Source organism: Pangasianodon hypophthalmus, chromosome 11 (assembly GCF_027358585.1).
Source record: "Pangasianodon hypophthalmus isolate fPanHyp1 chromosome 11, fPanHyp1.pri, whole genome shotgun sequence".
In the NCBI taxonomy this organism is placed as follows: domain Eukaryota; kingdom Metazoa; phylum Chordata; class Actinopteri; order Siluriformes; family Pangasiidae; genus Pangasianodon; species Pangasianodon hypophthalmus.
Window position 1 is genome coordinate 21069031 of NC_069720.1, and position 22729 is coordinate 21091759.

Here is a 22729-nt window from a genome sequence, read left to right on the forward strand (position 1 = left end):
TTTCCCCATTATGGTCCGTTAGTCATTTGAGTCATTATTTGTGTGTTAAATCTTCAGAATCAGCCAGGTGTTTATTTCTGTCACAACCATCTGTTTGGTGCAGATGACATATAGCCATGATATTTAAAACCCCCCATTGTGTTGGCAAGCCAGACAGCATTTCAGGTGTGCCTCATTCAGGTGCACATGATGCGGAGATGCTGAATAGTTGATGAGAGAATCGAGACTGGCAGTGATGAAGGGAAGGAGAGAATGGAAAGTCTTGTGCTTGCGATCCTCTTCGCTACCCTGCTTGGACAAACAAGAGTGCTGAAGAATTATTGTGTGTGTGAGCAAGTAATAGGGAAGAAAGGCAAGATCAGCATAAAAGAAGTCCAGAAATAAAATTGCCAGAGGGGAGCAGTGATGTCAAAAGTGGTTTCGTGATCAGCGTGCTTAGTCAGGGACCAGAGATGGAAAAGCAAGCACCTGGGACCCACGGATGCTTTAGCTGGGACGCATGGAGAAATCTGCTGCTGCCCCAGTTAAACAGGCAGTCTCTGTATGTGTACGGCAGCGAAGTGGCTGTGGAGAAGGAGTGTATCAAACAAAGAGAGAAAGGAGTCTTTGTCATTCATCCCTTCAGTCCTTTAAGGTACAGTCTGCTTGGCTAAAAAAATTTTGTTGTTGTTGCTTTTTTTAAGTTGCATTCATGTAATCCATATACTGAGGCACAAAAAACTACTTTTAAATTTTGTTTTAAAGGTAACTTTTAAATTTAGTTATAATAAGTCAACTGGACTTAATAATCTTGAAGATGTATCTGAGGGGCTTCTGCAGTTCACAGTACAGGTCAGAAGTGTTAAAACGTCCAAGATGATGTGACAAGACAGTTCTAAATGACCTGAATGACCCTTCTTATACATATTTTACATTTTAACTGGCATGTTTCTACAATTATATGATATGACCTAGAAGGTCAATAGTACAAATAACTCTGTCTCATCCTTAATTGTAATATGGTTCATTCACATATTTGTTTTGTGATGGTATAAACTGAGCTCTGCTTTTTTTATTATTTTTGTTCAGGAGTTACTACATAATGTGCATGGTGGCCATAACCTTTCTGAACCTCATTGGGATCCCGATAGAGATTGCTTTTTTAGATGGTCAAGGCGGAGTGGGCTGGGAGGGATTTAATGTCTTCTCAGATACTCTGTTCCTTGTAGACGTCGGACTCAACTTTCGTATGGGGATCATTTCCGAGGACAACGAGGTAAACTTAACTACAAGTTAGAGACAGGAAATAAATATATATATATATAGTGCTGTGCAAATGTCTTAGGCACATGCAAATTGATGCTGTAGAGCAAAGATGCATTCAAAAATAATGAAACTTCATGTTTCTACATTTTAAAAAAATACTATAAAGAGCAGTAAACAGTAATAAATGAAACAAAGTCAATATTTGGTGTGACGATCCTTCGCTTTAAAAATATAGTAGTCTCAGGCACAATTTGTGGAGTTTTCTAAGGAAATTAGCTGTAAGTTTTACTGAGCATCTTGCAGAACCAGACACTTCTGGAGACTTTGCTATGTTGAGACAAGCATTTATTATGATGATATTTTCTGGCCTGATAAGGGAAAGTCAAAACCACAAAAGTTTTGCTGAAAAATTGCATATGCTTTGACTAGTTTTTATTCATAAGGTTGTAATATTGTCATGACTAATATATTACACATATTTATGATGCATATATACATACGATGTATTACTGTATTACTTCAGCTTAATTGGTCTTAAAATTCAATAAGTGGAGAAAGGAAAGTGAAGGGGATATAATGGATGCATGAAACACTGCAAAGCTATGGTTTACTGATGCACTGATTGATTTTGGATGATTTTATATGCACTAAATGGTGTTTTAATGAAGCATGTAAATAAGCAGTGGAATAAGGCCAGGAATATACTGTATATCATTATTTAGTATGCAGATATTCTTTTTCTTACACTACTGTGTTCATATCATTTTAGAGATTAATGTTGATTTTTTTTAAAATGTGATTTTAATCTCTTCATACTGCATTTTAGGAAGGACTGGTTATGAGATTGGAAAATACTGAGGATTTTCTAAACAGTATTATTGATGTAATTACTGTAAGAAATAAATGCTTCTTATGCATCTTAATGTATAAAATGTATAACGTCTTAATGTAGTCTTTTTTTTCATTTGTGCAAAATGTGTATTGTAATTATTGTGCCTTTTACTTACTCTAATATGTTTGTACAATATTATATTATGGTGATGATGTATTTGGAGATTTTTTCAAGTCCTGTTATTGAAATGTCATAGATGTGTCACTGAGGATGAAAGTAAAGGCCTATACCATTGAAAATATGCATCCTAAATTACCAAACATGTCAATAAAACCTTTATTCAGTCAGTCTTGACAAAAGAATTTAGAACGTGACATTTTTCCTTCACATGTAGATAGTCAACCCCTTGAGGATGTTGGTTGTGGAATTTTTTTTATTAACTGCAAGCTTAGACAAGATGGAAATGTCTTCACCCTGCCTCCTCTCACACAGGCGGCCATTCTCGATCTGAAATCCATTCGACAAAATTATTTAAAGAGTTGGTTTATACCAGATATGATCGCGGCATTTCCAGTGGGTTACATCCTTCTAATTGCGGTAAGATCTTTTTAGTAATCTACAGGAAAAAACTTACACTATATGCATATGAATCTTTGTTATTCAGCTACTCCTGTTTCCCAGGATCTGCAATATCATGGTGATTCTCCATCTTCTAAAGCCAGTAAAATGGTGCGGATCCTTATGTTCGTGCGGATCCTCAGCCTGGTGCGTCTGCTGCGTGTCTCTCGCCTGGTTCGCTTCTTTAATGAAGTGGAGAAAGTGAGCTACATTATGATTCCTTCTTCAAAACTCTTTTTTATTTTTCTCCTCTGAAAGCTACCTACATTTTACAGCTGCATACTCACATTGCATACCAGCATCATGATGGCCTATATATATATATATACTTTTTTTTAACCTAATATTGGACTTCTTTGCTCTCTAGGTGTCGAATGCCAACCTGGAAGTAGTTCGAGTTTTGTTCAGAATCCTGTCCCTGTTCATGATGATTTTTCTGCTGTGCCACTGGAACGGTTGTGTGCAGTATTTTGTTCCAATGCTGGAAGAGTTTCCATCAGACTGCTGGGTTCGACGAGAAAATCTCATGGTAATTTGATATGCAGTTAGAGAGCTGTTCAAGATAAGAGAGAAAACAACACTCCCAAGTGATGTATTTATTTATGCCAAGTGAGAAATTTAAGTGCTGTTGCAGCATACAAAAATAATGCAAGTAAAGCAAGACAAGTAAAACAAGAATAACATTTAAAAAATAAATATAACATAATAAAATCAAATAAAAAGAAAGAACAATCTTTAGCTGTTCAGTTTTGGTGAGCCTGTGCCCACTGTAGCCTCAGTTCATGACTGACAGGAGTGGAACCTGATGTAGTCTACTGCTGCTGTAGCCATCTACCTCAAGGTTTAATGTTGTGCATTCTGAGATGCTTTTCTGCTCACCATGGTTGTAAAAAGTGATTATTTGAGTGATAGTAGTCTTCATGTCTGCTCAAACCAGTCTGGTTATTCTCCTCTGATCTTTCTCTTCAGCAAGGCATTTCCACCCTTTTTTTTTGTTTGTTTTTTGCACCATTCAGTATAAAATCTAGAGCCAGTTTCGTGTGAAAATCCAAGATATCAGCAGTTTCTGAAATATTCAAAAGAGCCCTTCTGGCACCAACAACCATGCCACAGTCAAAGTGACTTTTTTACGTTCCATTCTGATGTTTGATGTGAACATTAACTGCAGCTTTTGACCTGCATTTGCATGATTTTATGCATTATGCTGCTGCCACATGATTGGTGTTCCTGTTAAATTAACATGCTCTGGTGTTTACTCACCAGATTTCAATGCAATTGACCACCTATGGATGTTAAAAGTGTTTTAAAAATTGCAGTGCAGTGACAGTTAAAGTTTAAGAAAAATACAGAACAGTACAAGTGTTTTATTCATGTTCATGTCAGAGCTCAGAGAATGTTTTGGCAGGATACTTGATTTCGTTACTTGCTTCATGATGCTTCCTACTGTTAAATATTTCAGCTCATAGAAAAATGTAGTTAAATCTGTTACATTATTATTTGTATTAATAAGCAAAATTGATATTTTACAGAACGCTACAGTGGGAGAGAAATATTCCTTTGGTGTCTTTCGTGCACTCTCACATATGACGGCAATATCATACGGTTCCTCTGACACACCTACAAGTAAAACGTTTACTTGTGTCCAGACAATTAATCAGTGTATCATTCTCATTTTACCGCTGTTTTATAACTATTGAATGAGTATCTTCTGTGTTTTCATTTTATTCTTGTCACTTGAGATGAGGTAGAGCTGTGGATTGTCATGACCAGCATTGTATCAGGAGCTCTAATGTACACAGTGCTGGTTGCCAACACAGTCGCTCTGATGACTGACACAGACCTCACAGCAAAAGCATACAAGAACAAGGTGAATAAAATACAATCTTTCAAAGCGATGAGTTGATATCAAGACATTTTCAGAAATTACATGTGTATACATTCCTCTTATAGTTGAATCATCTGGAAGACTATATGACCTCCATGAAGCTTCCCAAAGAGCTGCGTATTCGCATCAGTAATTACTTTCAGGCTCGCTTTGGGGGAAAGTGGTATGATGAAAAGGATGTACTAAACTGGGTGTCTTCATCCATTAAGGAGGTAGCATTTAGTCATTTCTCTGCTTATTAACCAATGGGAACATAAATATCATTGAATCTATATTTAACAATTTTTCAAATTTCTCTTTCTGAAGGAGATTTTGATGATCATGTGCTCGGGCCTTGTGAGAAGAGTCCCCTTCTTTCGCAATTGTGAAACAAACTTCATCAATGCCATCCTTTTCCATCTGCAATATGAGGTTTTTCAAGAGGGTGACGTCATTGTATATCAGAACAGCCCTGGTGATCGCATGTTCTTCATCGAGCGTGGACAGGTCATGGTGGAGACAGAGAATTCTCAGATAGAGCTATGTGATGGGGGCTACTTTGGAGGTCAGGATGAAATGAGACTACTTGAGCTATTGTACTATATGTATGATAATTATTATTTACAGACAGATGCATAATTATTGGCACCTTTGGTTATGGATGTTTAAAAAAGGTTATGGGGGAAGAAAAGGCTTTGGGGTTAATTAGCTTAAGTCCACACTGAAAATATGAGACAAATCTAATCTTTAATTCAAGTAAATGTATGCAAAGAAAATTAAAAAAAAAATATGAAAAATATATTTTTTTAATATAACCACATATGTCTCAATTATTGAGACCCCTGCATTTAGTACTTTGTGCAACCTCAATATAACATAACAACACTGAGTCTAAGCCTATAATGCTAAAAGTTCTGAGAACTGAGACCACTCTTTAATACAGAATCTCTCCAGATCCTCCGGGTCTTAGGTTCCCTCGTGTGGACTCTCCTCTTCAGCCTAAGTCACTTGCAGACTTGGTAATCCCATAATGCTATTATAAATGCTGATTTATGAAGGTGAACAAGCTTTTGCCTTCCCCTTCTCGATGAATGACTACGGGTCTGGGTGTCACCTCATATTTATACCAGAGTGAAACAGGAAGTGATGGATGCCAAGTTAAGACTTTATTAAGAAATCCTAAACACTGTGGTGTATTTACTTCAGTTAGATTGTGTTCATAATAATTTCTATGGGTGCCAGTAACTGACATGGTTTCATTCAAAAATTGTGTATAGTTTATTTAGGGTTTTATTTAATTTCCTCAAGACACCTTTACTTCATTTCTCTCATATTTTCACTATGAAGTATGAAAAAACTATGCACATTTTTTCAAAACCTTTTTTATCCATCTTTACTGCTTTAAATAATTCAGGTGAAAAGCTATGAAGCAGTAATGTTTTGTACGCTTTGTCTAGCTTTTGATCATTAATCTTATTAATTTTTTTTTTTTATATTAATACAAATTTAGTCTTGATATTTATACTAAATAAGCATTTGAACAGATAATTGCTTCTTGATGCTAAAAACTTGTTCATCGTATATCATGTTTTTGCCCTTTCTAGAGACATGTCTCATGACCAGAGGAAAACATCTGGCTACAGTTCGAGCTCAGACCATATGTCAAGTCTTTTCTCTGTCTGCAGACAGTTTTTACAAAGTGCTCGAAGACTACCCAGAGGCTTTGAAGAACATGAAGATAACAACCAAAGAGGCCATAAATTTTATTTGCTATCCTTGATTGTGATCATATTTAGCACACTGGAGAGTGCCTATAAAAATTGCTCTCCTTTTGTCTGTAAGAAAGAAAGGTTTTGTAGTCCTTACTTTATGGTAATGAACAGCACTCTTTTAGTTGTTTACGTTTATTGATTTTAAAAGTGTAAAATACATACACACATTATATATATATATATATATATATGTTGCATGTGGATAAATTGTATCAACATATAATAATTAATACAATGTTTAGATGCATAACATGCATAGCTTTTCTTTGCCAATTCTGCCTAACAACTAGTCATACTCAGATTCAGAGAACTGATTGTTTGATTTGTTGCATATATTAATAAATGCTTGTTCAGATTAAACGTAAATTAAATCTGGTGTGCTAACCAAATATACAAACTGTTCCAGATGCCAGCCTGTGCTTATATTCATACTGGTAATATGAAGCCTGAGGAAAGTTGCACTTCATCTCCATTTTGCCAGGTACCACATAGATAGCAACACTTGTGCCAAGTCCTTCCTGCAGCTTTTTTAACATCCGATTGGCTAGATATAGTCTAGCTTTACCTGGATCTTCTTCTATAGCCGCATAGATTTCAGGTGGTGGGTTTGGGATCTTCCATTCCAGGTCCACTATCAGCTGATGGATGCGAGCTTTGTCCAAGGAGGACGGAGTGTCCCTGTGACAAGCCACTACATTGGAATTGGAAGCCTCTGAAAAAACAGAGATGAAGTGCTCCAGATTTGGACAACTGTTTTGCTCTTCAGTTTCCTCCTTGCCGTCAGCAGAGGCCTCCTCCTTCCAACATGCCACAGGGGGGTGTACCATTACAGCCCAGTGCAGCCAGTCATAATTTCGCTCTAAACTTTTCAGAATTTCTGCTGCTTGCTGCTCGGGGCTGTGTGTGCTCCACCGAACCTCCAGGATCTGCTTCTTTACATCATCTTCAGCCTGCTCTCTGAAGTATCCAGAACAGAGCCCTCCTGTGGATTTCATTTTCCTGTACAAGGCTGCCATCCTGTCTGACCAGCTCTTCATAAGAAGAGCCTGATCCCTTCCTGTCAAAGAAGCCTCTACAAAAAGGCATAACAGGCCTGTCCCAAGCACAAAATTCACCTGCAATGCAAAAAGCTAGGTTTATACAAACACAAGCCTCAACTTTTAAAAAAAATTGCTGTAAATTTTACAGTAATTTATTGGCAACTTGAGTTGCCAGTAAAGTGCTGTAAAGTTTACAGTAAACAACAGTAAAACATTTTTTTTTCATCAGTTGTATCCTCCTGCTTGGAGAATACAACTGAGTTGAAGGGTCCAGCTCTAGGACCCAACCTTGGCAATTTGGTGGTGCTGGGATTTGAACAATATTCTGATCTGTAACTCAAAGCCTTAACCACAAAGCCACAGCGACTAGCACATATTCTTCTAATCAATGCGAGTTAGTTGTGCTAGTTGTGGTGACTCAGTGGTTAAGGATTTCAGTTACAATTCAAAAGGTCATATGTTCAAATCCTCAGTTGTATCTTGCATCAGCCAAATGAGCAAATGTACTGGATCATGTGTTATTTTATACCATGTACGATATTACAGTACTTTACTGTAAACATGTTTTACAGTTGTTCACTGTAAATTCTACAGTACTTTACTGGCCACCCAGATTGCCAGTAAATTACTGTAAAATCTACAGTAAATTTTTTACAGTGACAATTCATTTGAATGCCAGGAGTAGCTGTGTATTCTTGATCGCTACAGTCAACTCCAAAGTGTCCAAGTGGAAACAGGCAAAATAAGTGTATGAAGTCAATATTACACAAGCTTCAAATGTTCCCCTTAACTGAGTAAAGAAACTGTTCACGTTCTGTTCACCTTCAAGAACTTCTTTTTATAGTTTTTTTCCTCCTGCAACATTTTTAATAGCCTTAAATAATATTGAAATGCAAACTTATTGTTTGCCTGGAGTATGAATATGTCATAGCACATGTAACATCCCTTTGTCATCCAAAACCACAGGGAAAGATGGTTCTTGACCTGCACAATTCATGTAATAGATAGAAAAAATTACATAGGATGAATTAAAATACCATTACACTGAATCAGGGGTCTGTGGATAAGTAAAAGCCCTCATAAACACTGTAAAATATGGTGGTGGATCATTGATGCTTTGGGACTCCTGTGAAGATTGGTGACATCATGAATTCTTCTAACTACTACCATATTTTATCCCAGATCCTGGTTGCTTTTACCAAGAAGAGGTTTTTAAAAAATATGCAGAGGGTACAGGAACACAGAATGTTTTGCAGTAGCCACTCTGTGGATTTGAACCATATTGAAAACCTGAGGTCTGAATTAAAGAGGGCAATACACATGCCCGAACCTAAGAATATTAAAAAAAAATATGTTTTGCATGGAAAAAGGATCCTTCACAAGCATCTGCAACCTTGTTAATGGAAGAGATTTAGCGCTGTTATTCTCTCAAGGGGATGCTTCAAGTGGTGTACTGCTGATTTAAACAAACAGTGTTTGTTGAAAAAATTGAATTAAATACACTAATTAACAAGAAATAATATTCCCCATATGTTGAAGATGAACATATTATTTGTTGCCTGCAATTGGACAGGGCACCAAAAAAACCTTACTGTTCCAGGTTGTTCACTGTATCTCTGTATCAGTACTTTTGTGTGGGAATTTAAGATATGAATGTCAAAGTGGTTCGCGAGCAAATTATCAGCTGGTGTTATCAGATGTCTTTGCTTTGTTCTTTTGTCTTTCATGACTGACCTTGACTTTGTTATTTACAACTTTGTGTGTTACTATCAAGGTTATCTTGCTTGCAAATATCTCGACTATGAAATGTGCGTAACCACCAGTACAGTAATGTTTTTTTTTCTAACTGACATCAAAGAACTGTTACATTTTGTCATTTTTAGCTGAATTTTTGAAAGTGCTTATCAAAGTCACAGTGTCTAAGTGGTACAGGGATTGAGCTATGAGTATTCAGCGTGCTTATTCACCACCACTCAGAAACTTCTTTCATTGTAGATGACGTACACTGGATGACATCATGGTGCAGAAGTTAGCATTACTGCATTCCTGAGCTCAGGTTTGTGTCTGTGTGAAGTTTCTGTACATGTTCTCCCCATGTCCATGTGGGTTTCCTCCATCTCCCAAAAGCATGTCATTAGGTGGACTGGCTATGTTAAAATGCTCCTAAGTGTGAATGAGTGTATGAATGTGTGCGTGTGTTGTGCCCTGCGATAGGCTGGCGTCCCATCCAGGGTGTATTCCTGCCTCCTGTCCAGTGTTCCCGGGATAGGCTCCAGAGCCACTGACCAGGATAAAGTGATTACTGAAGCTGAATGAATGAATGAATGAATGAATGTTTTACACCTTCACCGAAAGACTGCATACGTACTGACCTTGACACAAAATTCTTTAATCTCCCAGCGTCTGGGCTTGCGGTTAAGAACAAGCTTCTCCAACAGGGTGGGCTGTTCGGTCAGCACAGAGATGCCCATCATACGACTGTACAGTGCTGTCAGCTGCCGCTCCAGTCTGTACTCCTGAACAAAGCTCAGAAAGACTTCTTTTTCACGTTTTGTGAACTCAGCCTGGGCTCTCACTGCTGCTCCTAGCTGATTGTACACTACAGCCAAGTCATATTCAAGACAGTGGACTTCCTCGTCACTCAGCATACCTGGACCGAAGGAGCTAAGTTCATGATCAATGTGGTCTAAATTCTTCTTCACCAGGTCCAAATCATCAGAGGTAGCGCTGGCACTCAGATAAGAGCAGATTCCCTCGACGAGCACACGCATGGTCTGCATGAACCCAACAGGTTCAAGAACTTTCCCAAAGAGTGCCATGGTTTCGACTAGAAGAATATGGATGAACTGATTTGGGAACACAAGCAAAAAAAAAAAAAAAGAAGTATGATATATTCAATGATCAAATCATTTATCTTAACTCTAATTTGAAATTATTTGGTAATTTCGAAAAGAATATGTATTTATTAAAATGATCAGAAATGCACGTGGAAGACTCACCAATATACAGATGAAGTGAGGTGTGAAATAACCTTCACTTTGGCTCCTGAATTTATACTTCCTCACTAGAACAAATAAGGGTTTGATAACATTTTTTTTCTTTAGCTGCCCTTCAAATAACATTTACATTTCAAACAACAGTGGTGCCTGGGAGATTATGTGAATTAATTGCCTGGGAGATTATGCGACTTAACCTACATATGTTTGGTGATTTTTGGAGAACACCTACACAAAGAACCACGTTAGTATCTTAGTACTTGAGTGTCAGAGCTTCACTGTATCTGCTTTGTTAATGGAAAGATTTAGGGGAAATCGAATTTACACAAATTGTCCACTTATGTCAGGCAAGTCAGGGGAATGTGGGTATTGAAATTTTATTCTGCCTTGGAGTTCTGCATGAAGTTGACTTAGTTAATGAATAATGGAGTCTAATGGTCATTAATTGCATGGCAAAGTCCACTCATACCCACTTAAAAGAACATTATTTGGCAACTTGATACAGTTTGAGGCAAGTGCATTATGATTTGGGAATGCAGTTGGCAAGATGCTGGTTGCAGACTTTCAGTAAGCATCTCTCAAAACTCCAGAAACAAAATTTGAACAAAAACATGTATCAACTGGTAGAATACACTGAGAAGTGGGATAATGTGTGTTAATTGGATCTTTCTCAAATTATACCTTTAGCAGGGTGGGATCTTCTGCAAAACACTGCTAAGACGGTACACACTGGAATGTTTGCCATGGTTTTAGACAATAATTGGTGCACTTAATGCCAGATTCAACACTGAAATTATACCCTTGAGTGATTTATGGATGCGCATATGGCGGCCAGTAACTATTTCCATTAGAGTTTGACTAATCTTGCCCAGTAGGACGAGATGCCCTATATGTGGCAATGAACAACCAGTCTTAAATCAGCTTACTTATTCTTAGTGATGAATACAGCTATTGTAAATGCAATGAAAGAACTTAATGGGGCAAAACAGTCAAGTGCAAAAGTTAGCATGTCCTCAGCACTAAATGAAGAAGGCAAAGGAATAGAGAGAAAGAAAAGAAAAAGACATTTAATAGAGTAGGATTCATAGATGTTTTCCACAAATTACAAGAAAAAGTTGGTGAGTTAAAAAAAAGATCAAAGTAGTGTACGTTAGTATATTAAAAGTTTTAAAATTCTAAATTGTTTAAAGGTGTTTTTGCAATTTGTAAGCTGTCTTCCTATTGGTGGCTTTTAAATGAGTGTTGCAGCTGCAGTCATACTCTGAGATTTTAATTAAAATGCCTTGAACTTTGTTGGTCACAATGGCACTACACCGGCTGTGGGTGAAGTTGCCGATCTTAACTCAGAAATGACAAAGAATTCTTTTTGTTCTTTTTGAATGTGACTGCGACACTATTACCCGCCAAAAATCATACAGCAGAAACCTGCAGATGACTGATTCTGATTGGGGGTGGCATGGTGGCACAGTGCGTAGCATTGCCGCCTCACAGCTCTAGGAATGCTGGGTTTAATCCTTAACTTGGGTTACTGTCTGTTTGGAGTTTTGCATGTTCTCAAGGGTTTCCTATAGGTTCTCTAGTTTCCTCCCACTATTCGAAAACATGAAGGTAGGCAAAGTGAGTGAGGTGAGGGTGAGTGCTACAGGTAATCACAGCATTGCCAATATTCAGTATAACAGCTTGATTGTGAATGCGATATTGCTTTTATACAACAGTTCTATAAACAAGAAATTAATACGGAGTAAGTAACATTTTGGACACAGTATGGCAAAATATTCTGTTTGGCTTCCCTTCTTTCTTTTCATCTTCATCTGTTGAGCTTTCATATGTTAAAACAAAAGTTATAATACTGAAAAGTGGGTCCCTGGAGGACTAGTGGTTAGGCCACGGTGCTCTCACTGCCGAGGCCCGGGTTCGATTACCGGCCGGGGAACCGACCCCGTTCACTGGGGTTACACACGACAGTGCACTCCTAATGTTGGTCTCAAGCCCAGATAAAATTAGGGAGGGTTGCGTTAGGAAGGGCATCTGGTGTAAAAACTGTGCCATAATCAAATAGGGGGACCAACAATAATAACATGGGACTAGTAGCCTAATAATAACCTAATGGGAGCAGCCGAAAGAAGAACAACAACAACATATTCCTGAAAAGTATCGTTTGCTATGTCCGCTGATGATGTCGGTAACACTACTGTAGTAACTAGGAAGTAGAATTTTACGTGGTGAACATAGACAAGCGGAGTGATACACACAGTGACAATCCCAGTGCGGTTATAGGAAATATAAGCACTCTTGTAACTCCGCTCGACCAATCAGATTAGTGGATCAGAACTAACTGTTGTGTAATACTCATGAGTGGTACTTTTGTAGCATCGATGTCACCTGTACTGAATGTTATCCCAGCTGACGTAAACGTCCAGAAAGCAGAAGGAAAAGAGAAAATCCAGAAATCTATTAAATGAAGAGTTCGGTGTAAATCTACCACAGGAACCGTAGATAAGATTAAGAAGCTAATTATAAGAATGAAAAGGAGTAGATAGGGGACTTAAGGTTAAATTCTTGATATATATGAGATGTTGAATAAAATAGTCTGAATAACACAAGAATTAAAAACAGTTAGGGTTTGTGTTTAGTTTAATTCAGACAAGCTTTGAGTATCACACCTGTGTTTTTTTGGTCTTTTACTGGTTGAACATGAAAATTATAAAGCGGAATGAACGTGTGTGTGTGTGTGTGTGTGTGTAAGTGTGTGTGTAAATGTAAAAAACTGTAAGGACAGGAGCGCTTGTGTGGCGCTGAATAAAGTTGAACCTGTTGCAGTGGAGCTCCTTGGCGCTTTTATTTTTTCGTCACAACATGGCGACTTGTTCAGGCGCCAGGGTCGATTTAAACACCGAAAACCTTCAGGTAACAGCAGCTGTATGATATTATGACGTTCTGAATGATTAATATAGTGGTAAATTGAACAGCTTGGCTTGTGTGTATACAGTATTTCTCTAATGTTGTCGGGGAAACCCCGAGCTGAGTAGACTAGGTGTCTGCTTATCTAATGGAAGTGCCAGAGGTTGCTCACACCATGGGTATTAGATGTTTACGAAGGAAGTGGCTAAGCTAGCTGGGCTAGCCAGTCAAACAAGCCGAATAGACATGGACTCGCGTTTATTTTTGCGCTTTTAATTAAACCGTACCTTATATAATGATAGCGTATTATTCGTGAGAGAACAATATGTGCGAGGTTTTTTAGAGTAAACCAGAATTCTTGTATTAGCTAGCTACGCAGCTGGGTAACGTTAGCTAGCTAGCTAACTAGCTGGGGGTCCTGATTTGTTTCCCTCAAAGTTTAGTAGCTAGCAGCTTAGCTCGCCTGTTTGGACCTGCACTCTGCTCTCAGCAGTGTTTTGAGGTACAAAGGTAGGTTAGCTCGCATGCTGACTCAAAGTGGTGTTTGTAGCTGGAGTTTTAAAGAGACTGAACCTATTATTTTTTGATATTGTTAATGTTTTACGCGAACACTGTGGGTTTTATCACGAGGCAGAGTTTGTTGCTCGTGTATCTGTATCTGTATCTGATGAACGGGTCATAACCGGTACATTAACCGTCCAAATGACCAGCCAACCACAATAATATAGAAAACAACATCTAGAGCAGTGTGTAACCGGTGGAACTGTTGGTGGAGTGGTGTTATTCGGCCATTTTTAAAGCTTTCTGTCTGTGGTCAGTGTGCAGTTGTCAGTCAGTCAGCAGCAGCAGCAGTACAGTGAGAGTCACAAGGCGCACGTGCACACAGCAGGAAATTAGCAGGTCCTGTTGGTCTGAGTGAAACACAGCGAAGTTCTCATTATTGTCAGGGGTTGATTTGATTATTAGTCTTATTTATTTATTTATGTGGTGCACGTGTTCCGTGTGGTGGCTCCTGGTGTTACTGTACAGCACGTGGTTGTTCTCCTCCTCCACCTGTAACCCGTTCAGCACGTTGTTCAAAGGCCTCACATGCAGCAGATACTCAAGTAATAACAATCACCAGGTCTGTCAGTAGTGTAACTGTAACCCCTGCTGAGGGAAATTAGCTTCCCAATGCTCGCCTGTATGCGATATGGCATCAACAACCTTCCTAAACATGAAGTACAGCGCATACATTTTTTCGTCCTTTTTTGTTTTCTTTTCTTCTATGAGAAACGCTGAACCTTAGCCTAAACTAAGATAGGTATGAAATAAGTGCGTGTGTTGATTTGTCTTGAAGTACACTACATGGCCAAAAGGTTGTGGACACCTGACCATCGCGCTCGTATGTGCTTGTTGAACATCCCATTCCAGATTTAGTCCCTCTTTCCTATTATAATAACCTCCACTCTTCTGGGAAGTGGGATTGAGGTCAGGGCTCTGTGCAGGACACTCAAGTTTTTCTACATTAACCTTGGAGATTAACCATGTCTTCATGGAGCTCGCTTTGTGCACAGGGGCATTGTCATGCTGGAACAGGTTTGGGGTTTTCCAGTGAAGGGAAACTGTAACACTACAGCGTACACAGATATTCTATATAATTGTGTGCTTCTGACTTTGTGGCAAAAGTTTGGGGAAGAACAACATATGACTGTGATGGTCAGGTGTCCGCATACTTTTGGCCATATTTGTAATTTAAAAAATGAAACGTTTAAAACTTTTCAACTTTATCAAGGCTGTACTGTGCAACCTAACAGCTAAACTTTAGGGAAAATATACTAAACTGTACCATTGTACTTTCTGTACCTTTATTATCTTTCACATGTTAAAGTGAACATAGTGCATCTTTAAAATACTTTAAAGCAGAACATGGACTGTATGATTTTTGGCCCAGTTTTACTGTCACAGAGAAATTGCATGTTGTGAAGAATTCTTTGGTTGTGATTTGAGATCAGCCGACTGTGACGCACTCAGTAGTGACCACAGAGAGCTGACAACAAAGTTCTGCTATTGTCAGAATTTTTTTTTTATTATTATTAAAATCTCAGTGTGAGTGCTGTTACAATTCGCTTCTCAAAACCACAGATACGAGGAAATATAGCATTATGCAGAACTCACAAGACAAATCTGATAATGCCAATGGCAAAATATAAATGTGTGCTAATGGACAGAACAAAATATCCTTATTACTTCAAGCTCGCTTTGAAGAAGTTTCTATATAAGCAACTCTGTTTTCTGCCTGAGCCTGTAGGAGGACAGGGTTTGCTCCAGGACCAGGGTTGGGAACCCGTGCTTTCAGGCAAAGGTTCTCAACACCAGTCCTCGGGATCCCCTGCATGGTTTAAAGTTTGTTCTGCTGCCGATACACCTGTTCCGACTGAAGAAGAGCTTGATAATTATCTGATCATCTGGATCAGCCTTGTTAACAGTGGAAAAAGTTTATTGTCCAATCTTATCTGCAAAGCCAATGTAACTGCAGGTTTTATTCCAACCAAGCAGCAGCCACACCTGCTTCCACCCATGTAATCAATTGATCTTGGTTTTTAATCGATGGTCAGGTGTGGCTCCTGCTTGGTTAGAACGAACATCTGCAGCCACGTTGACCCTTTGTGGATAAAACCGAGGGGAACAGAGCATTCGATGGAACTATTTCCCTCACAGGATTAATCAAGTATATCTGTCTATCTGTCTGTCTGTCTGTCGGTCTGTCTATGCAAATCCTAGCATGAGATACAGAGATTTGTTTTTTCCTTGCAAAATGTGTTCATTCACACAAGGCAGTTGTTAACAGCTGTGTTTATACATCTGTCCTTTAAAATACATTTAAAAATGTATTTATTTTCCTCATTTTTAAAGGATTGTATACCTAGGTGAAGTTAAGACAGACAATTATATCAAAGAATCGGGGCTTTGCCAACTTTTAAATCCTAATTCAGCCCTGATTACCTTTATGTGACCAATACACGCTAAAGGTACTTAGGACACACTCTTTAGGGTACCATCCTGTCCTTTTTTTTTTTTTTTCTGAGGATGTGAAGTGATCTATCGGAGTCAAAGTCAACTTTATTGGCATTCCTTCTCATCACAGACGTGTTGGGTGAGGAATGAAATATAGTTAGTTTCTCCAGGACACAGTGCTACATTTAACATGAAACAGCAGCAGACAAGAGTCAGACAATAGACTGTACAACCATTAAGCACAGGCCAGTACAGTCTAGATGATAGAGAGTAGATAAATTACCATTGTTTATGTATTATTACAGTGCACAGTAATAGACTTTTACACTGTCAGGAGTGCAGATACTGTTGACATGTTAAAAGAGGCATTTGCAAGTCAAATATTTGCAACAGCATCATGGACAATCAACCAAGACATTCTCACAAGTTTTGGTTGTGCTTTCTCTGACAGTACGGAGCTAACATGATGGAGACCTCCGGTGTATGTGGAATGGAGGCAGCCACACGTGGCCTTGTGGAGGGTAGCAGTTCCCCTCCTACTAGTGTGACCCCTTCTCAAGATAACCTTGGGGAGTTTGGAGGACTGATTAACACCTGCTGCAACAAAGAGGTAAGAGGGGAGACACCTGGGAGAGAAGATTGCCGGATTGACCCCCTTGAAGGAGAACTGGACTCGAGTGGCGATCAGAACAAGGACCAAAATATGTTTGGTGGGTGCTTTCATCAGAATTGTTCAGGTTTCTCAGTTCCTGGGCCTTAAAAACAAAGTCGAGCTAATTTTAGATCAGAAGGAAGTGGCTAGATTTGTCTGTTTCCTGAGTAGACATTTGAGTTTTGAGACTTAGGCATGCTGTAAACTTTTCAGATTTCAAAACAGAAGTGTAAGATGCAGTAATTGGTTGATGACCCTAAAATACTTCACTTAGTTTGAAGGAGCTCTTTATTTTTGCTCGTTTTCATTTAATGCAGGAAAAGAAGTGCTGCTACTGATGCAAGCCCTTCACACTTTAGCCACTCCCGAGGAAAAACTTGCTGCTCTTTGCAAAAAGTATGCTGACCTGGTAAGTACCTGTAGCTTTCAGAGCTAGTCGTGTTGTATAACTATGTGGTGTACTGTAATAACAGTAATAGACACGGGTTCACATAGTAACTGTTAAAAACATAACAGAATCTCTTTGATTGACAGCTAGAAGACAGCCGCAATATGCAGAAGCAAGTGAAGGTGTTGCAGAAGAAGCAGACGCAGGTCCTCAAAGAGAAGATCCATCTTCAGAGTGAACACAGCAAGGCTATTCTGGCTCGCAGCAAGCTGGAAAGCCTTTGCAGGGAACTACAACGGCACAACAAGACCCTGAAGGTGCTACATCATTCCTGTGCTGGTTATGGATTGATAGACATTGACACTGATATTGGCTCTGTAATGGCAAGCAGTGGCGCTATATGAAATGTCAGTGGTCTACACTGTCCTTGTTTTGTTTGGTAGGAGGAGAACGCCCAGCGGTTCAGAGAATACGAAGAGAGGCGTAAGGAGGCCACACTTCATTTTCAGATGACTCTAAGTGAGATCGAAACACAGATGGAGCAGCACAACACCCACAACACCAAGCTGAGGCAGGAGAACATGGAGCTGGCTGAGAAACTCAAGAAGCTCATTGAGCAGTATGAGCTGCGGGAGGAGGTGAGAACGATCTTTGAAACAATCAGCCTCCCAGGTCCAGTCAACAAATGTTTTACAGAGTTCCTAAACATATGTAAAAAGTTACTGGATTAGAAAATGGGGAAATTTGATACATGCATAGTCATGACCTGATAGATTAATGGACTGTCCAAACCCCAGGATATACAAAGAAATATGAAATGTGTGCAGTGATGATAACCTTGATGAGCTTACCCATAGGAACATCATCTGAAATGTGCTAGTACATGTATTAATTTTATTACCACTGGACTATGCACATGTAGGCTGCCTGCTTTATCTGACTTCATGTATGGAGAGTTTAAAAATATATTTCAGTAGTCTCTTAAGTCTGAACACTTTTTTGTAATATTTAGCAACGTTCTCCTCACGTTTCAGCTGCTGTCTATAAAATATCTACAGCAGGAACAACTCCGCTCTCTGTGGTACCCTAAGACTCTATAGGTTGTACTTGTTATTGGAGTGTTTTATAATGGCAGGTCTGAATATAACATATCTTTTTTCAGCACATTGACAAGGTGTTCAAGCACAAGGAGCTTCAGCAGCAGCTGGTTGATGCAAATCTTCAGCGGACGGCTGAGCTGATGAGAGAGGTGGAAGAGAAGCAGCAGAGAGAGAGAGAACTTGTAAGTAACTCAGAGAAGAACCACTGCTTAAGAGCCAGCATTTTTCTCAATATGGACTAAGGGAAAACACTTCCTATCTATATCAATAGTTACACAGTCAGCTTCAGAATTATTGGCACCCTGTGTAAAGATGGGCTTGATGTAAAAATTAGGATTATATAGAAAATAACCTAATCTCCACTGTCTGGGAACCTTGTTAACATACATGGCATCATAGACTTCATAAAGTACCTGGAGATTTTTTTTTTATTTATTAAAAACCTGGTTGCCTCTGCCAGGAAGCTACAACTGGAATCGGGTATTTTTGACATGGCCATGCCTAAACCCCATCGAAACCCTGAGCTGAAGAGAAGAGTCCAAGGACCCTGGAGGAACTCCCGATTCCTTGTTCTGTATTCTCATTTATAGGAGAAGACTCAGGGTTGTTATGATGGCAGAGGGAGGCTGCATAAAGTACTAAATGCAGTGGCAATCATTGGACCATGTAGTTTTTGCAGATTTTTTAAGGGGTGACACTAATTATGACCCTGATTGTATATAACTGTTGAAGGTTTTGTGATCTTATCAGATTGCAAGAAAGCATGTAATGAATCACTTCATCTCCGTTCATTCTTTAGCTTCTGAAAGATGCAACAGAATCAAGACATAAATGTGAGCTGATGAAGGAACAGGAGCTTCAGTTGAAGCAGCAGCTTACTCTTTACATGGACAAATTTGAAGAGTTTCAGACGACCCTTGCTAAGAGTAATGAAGTGTTCACCTCCTTCAGACAGGAGATGGAGAAGGTGTGCTGTATTCTTTTAATGCATTTTCTGGAGCTGTTGGTGTTACACAAATGACACTGTAATTCACTACTTCCTTATTTACTCTTCCTTCTGTTTGATTGCTCCATTATACACAGATGACCAAGAAAATCAAGAAGTTAGAGAAGGAGACCACTCTTTGGAGGACCAAATGGGAGACTAACAACCAGACCTTACTGCAGATGGCAGAGGAGGTGAGAAAACATGCTGGATGTAGTAGTTAAGACAAGCAGGCCTATAGAAAGCCACCAATCTTTATCTAGGAGCTATCTGAAAATCCCAAACCAATAGGTGATGTATATAGTGTAAAAAAAAAAAAAGGAGACACACAGATTGGTTTCCCAAGTTTGGCCTGTTTACAGCATGATGGATAGATTAATGTTTGTTCAGTAAACATGACAGAATGATGAAAAATACGCTTTTTAACCACTGCAGGGTTAAAGCACACTTCACAAACATAACCTACACACCTAAAACACGACCTACAGCATGATCAGGAGTTTAACCTTGAGTCTGTCAACATTATAACATGTTAATGATGTGTTTATGATTTCTTTACTGTGTATTAACCCATTTTGCAGAAAACTGTGCGGGACAAACAGTACAAGGCTCTCCAAGGGAAACTGGAGCGTCTGGAGAAGCTGTGCAGAGCCCTGCAGAGGGAACGCAACGATCTGAGCCAGAAACTAGGAGCCCTCCAGGGCCCAGCAAAGGATCCTGAAGAGGAGGGGACGGGACCCCCAGACCCCCAGCCAGAGGAGGCTTTCAGCCCGCCTGCGAATGTAGGGATGGATGGAGAGGTAGAGGGAGAAATGGAATGTTTGGCCCCGGAGACAGAGAGGCTGGCGCTGCAACCACAGATTGAGGAGACAACCAGAGAGCATCTTAATGACGACTGAGCCAGGCCCGTTGAGGGACGATTTTTTTTTTTTTTTTTGTGGAGGTATATATTTTTGTGTAATAGTTAAAACTAAAAACATGATTAGTATGAAAACAGCTCTGTACATCGGTGATTGGCTTTGTGATGAGCACTTTTTACTCGCTTTTTCTACCACGTGTATTTTTCTTAGGAAACAGTCATGTGGTCTAACAGGGACTACAGCTTTAGTGTTCCATGCTTAATTCTTTTTGTTTAGGTTTTCCCCTTCCAGCTAATTTCTGCTCCGATTTGAGATTTGTTTTTTATGAGAAAATGTAGCTCTCAGATCTGGCTTCTAGTATTGAAATAAATGGATTCAGATGCATATAAAGATAGTGATATTTTGACCGTCTGTAGTTAACTAACCAGCTATGTCTAATTAACAGTGCAATTGCAGGGCATTCATGAAAGGAACGATCATGATCAGGTTTCTTAAAACTCCAGAAGAAAGAACGTCGAATGGGTTTTGTTCTTCCATTTAAATATAAATTTACAGAATTTACAGATCTTAATGTTATAGTTTTTATTCATCTCTGAGAATATACTGCCTGTATGTATCTTTTCTTTTCATGGGATACTCGGAATTAACTTGGAATTAAGGGCTAGTTTGACTTAACAAGGCTGCTATAAACAGAGTATGTGAAATGTCTGGACTACTTTGACACAATTTCAGACAGCATCAAAGCTGGAGTTTCTGCACGCCCATTTACAAATGTGGCTGCAAACTGTCTTTTTCTAATACAACTAAAATGTGATGGGCTTGTTCATTGAAAATCCTACCACTGTAATATAGTAAGACTAGTTTACAGTAACATCTAGGGTTCCTTTGTGTGCATCAAGGTACATTTAAGAAATTTTCCTTTAAAACTTGACACATTCATATTATATATAGAAAACTACATGATAAAAAGTGAAAGGTTTGTGAACTAAACATGGGAGATGGTTTTGTTTTGTTCCATACAAATCATGATAAAACTTATTACTTTGCAAACCTATGTTGTCATGTGCCCTAGTAGTGAGGCAGATAAAATACAAAAAATAAAAAAATTAATTAACTAAAATATCACATTTACCTAAATTGAGAAACTAAACCAGACCACCTTGAGCTTAATTACAGTTTCTGAATGCTTTAAATGGTCAACCAGGCAACTAAATGGGGGGAAACTTTTTAATACAGTGGCAACAGGCCTACATTGTTTCAATTTAATTGACCATATTATTGTAATGACTTGAATGACATTTAAAATGTAATATTTCTTAAATTCATATAATGTGAAATGCCGTTTAATTAATGTTAGCTTTAAGAATTTTCATTATCTGTTAATGAAACTTTAGATATTATTCATTTGCAATAGCTGTCTTTAGTTATGCACTGCACTTGTACTACAACAGCTTTCCATGATAACCGGAAATAAAACCGTCTGAAATTCGTTTATGATTAAGTTCAGAAGAGGCCTTGACATCTTTGATACTTGACTGGAAATAATGAATGTTTTTTCTTTTCTTTTTTTTTTTCTTTTCTGAGGCAATTGTGTAATGAACAGGAATAAAATGCAAATGCTATCGTTCAGTAGCTGTGAGCCTTGTAGCTGTCGCTGACTATGTCAAAGTCCCATGTTGAAATTATGCAAACTTAATAAGGCACATAGGCTTATGCCTCTAATTTCATACAGTCATTAAACAGGAAAACAGGGTTTTTGAGAACATCCCCTCAGGTCCGTATCGAGCCACCTACAGTAACATTCCACAATTATTTGACTTGAAAAACACATTCCAGTATTTTTACATAGTACTTAAATGGTTCCCTTTTCATCAGCAGACATGCACACATGGTCACTGGAAAACCATTACTTTAGGATTTCACTTTAAGTTAGTGAACTGGGAAAACAAATGTGGGCAACTTGATCCATGTATTAAAAAAAAAAAAAAAAAAGATGCTCTGCTAAATAAATTAAAAGAGGCTGGACCCCTGCAGGTCTCAGTCAGTTTAGGAAAAGGTTTCATTGCACCACTGACGCATCCCTTTGCTTGAATTTGTTTTAAAATTTGAATGTTTTTAATGCTCTTTAGATAAAGTATCACATGTTCCTGGCATGTATGACTTCGACTTCTATAAGTTATAATTAACCCAGTATGCAGTGAGGTTTAGATTGTAACTGAGGACAGTTTAGTATTTTGGTACTGTCAGAGTGTCTCTTATCTACTTTGCTGTTGCCCCAGTTTGATTCTCAGGTTATGCAAGAAATCTACCTCCACAGGCAAAACTGTGAAAGAGGCTAAAGGCAGCAATTGCTATGAATTGTTCTTTCTCCCTTAACTGAATCTGTGTCCCCTCTGAGACCGAATGCTATTGTAGCCATGTCTTGCTTTTCAATAAAATGTTTTGTAGATTTTTCTGTTTCTCATCATGGTTTCATTTT

The 22729-nt window shown here is 38.7% G+C and overlaps 3 protein-coding genes across 5 annotated transcripts; 2 read left to right on the forward strand and 1 right to left on the reverse strand.

Annotated features, from left to right (window-relative positions):
- The first annotated feature begins 114 nt into the window (after window positions 1-114).
- hcn5 (hyperpolarization activated cyclic nucleotide-gated potassium channel 5) lies at window positions 115-6479 on the forward strand. Its single transcript, XM_026927583.3, has 10 exons — window positions 115-634; window positions 1069-1255; window positions 2570-2674; window positions 2759-2896; window positions 3063-3224; window positions 4225-4318; window positions 4435-4562; window positions 4646-4792; window positions 4887-5124; window positions 6164-6479. The coding sequence occupies exons 1-10, from the start codon at window positions 453-455 to the stop codon at window positions 6337-6339; spliced, it is 1557 nt and encodes a 518-aa protein (XP_026783384.3). The 5' UTR covers window positions 115-452; the 3' UTR covers window positions 6340-6479.
- A 64-nt stretch (window positions 6480-6543) lies between these two features.
- LOC128319292 (uncharacterized) lies at window positions 6544-10340 on the reverse strand. Its single transcript, XM_053238241.1, has 2 exons — window positions 9744-10340; window positions 6544-7446 (listed from the first exon to the last, which is right to left on the reverse strand). The coding sequence occupies exons 1-2, from the start codon at window positions 10188-10190 to the stop codon at window positions 6712-6714; spliced, it is 1182 nt and encodes a 393-aa protein (XP_053094216.1). The 5' UTR covers window positions 10191-10340; the 3' UTR covers window positions 6544-6711.
- Window positions 10341-13129: 2789 nt separating this feature from the next.
- txlng (taxilin gamma) lies at window positions 13130-22703 on the forward strand. 3 transcript variants are annotated; one of them, XM_026915666.3, is made up of 9 exons: window positions 13130-13274; window positions 16717-16975; window positions 17235-17326; window positions 17452-17622; window positions 17749-17943; window positions 18468-18587; window positions 19205-19372; window positions 19489-19584; window positions 19972-22703. In XM_026915666.3, exons 1-9 carry the CDS (start codon window positions 13224-13226, stop codon window positions 20287-20289), a joined length of 1470 nt encoding a protein of 489 aa, XP_026771467.1. In that variant the 5' UTR covers window positions 13130-13223; the 3' UTR covers window positions 20290-22703. The 3 variants fall into 3 exon arrangements, with proteins under 3 accessions (XP_026771467.1, XP_026771475.1, XP_034164335.1); XM_026915674.3 differs by lacking the exon at window positions 13130-13274 and adding an exon at window positions 13296-13778; XM_034308444.2 differs by lacking the exon at window positions 13130-13274 and adding an exon at window positions 13820-14571.
- The last annotated feature ends 26 nt before the right edge of the window (window positions 22704-22729 follow it).

What these genes read in the sequence shown, in the direction of transcription:
- LOC128319292 (XM_053238241.1), bottom strand. Translation starts at nt 10,190, where the DNA reads ATGGCACTCTTTGGGAAAGTTCTTGAACCTGTTGGGTTCATGCAGACC. An exon ending in TTAAAGAATTTTGTGTCAAG is followed by an intron (nt 7,447 to 9,743) that starts GTCAGTACGTAT and finishes TTTGCATTGCAG; the next exon opens with GTGAATTTTGTGCTTGGGAC.
- txlng (XM_026915666.3), top strand. Translation starts at nt 13,224, where the DNA reads ATGGCGACTTGTTCAGGCGCCAGGGTCGATTTAAACACCGAAAACCTT. An exon ending in TAAACACCGAAAACCTTCAG is followed by an intron (nt 13,275 to 16,716) that starts GTAACAGCAGCT and finishes TTTCTCTGACAG; the next exon opens with TACGGAGCTAACATGATGGA. An exon ending in AGCAGAGAGAGAGAGAACTT is followed by an intron (nt 18,588 to 19,204) that starts GTAAGTAACTCA and finishes TTCATTCTTTAG; the next exon opens with CTTCTGAAAGATGCAACAGA.
- hcn5 (XM_026927583.3), top strand. Translation starts at nt 453, where the DNA reads ATGGAAAAGCAAGCACCTGGGACCCACGGATGCTTTAGCTGGGACGCA. An exon ending in TTCCTCTGACACACCTACAA is followed by an intron (nt 4,319 to 4,434) that starts GTAAAACGTTTA and finishes TTGTCACTTGAG; the next exon opens with ATGAGGTAGAGCTGTGGATT. An exon ending in TGTCTTCATCCATTAAGGAG is followed by an intron (nt 4,793 to 4,886) that starts GTAGCATTTAGT and finishes CTCTTTCTGAAG; the next exon opens with GAGATTTTGATGATCATGTG.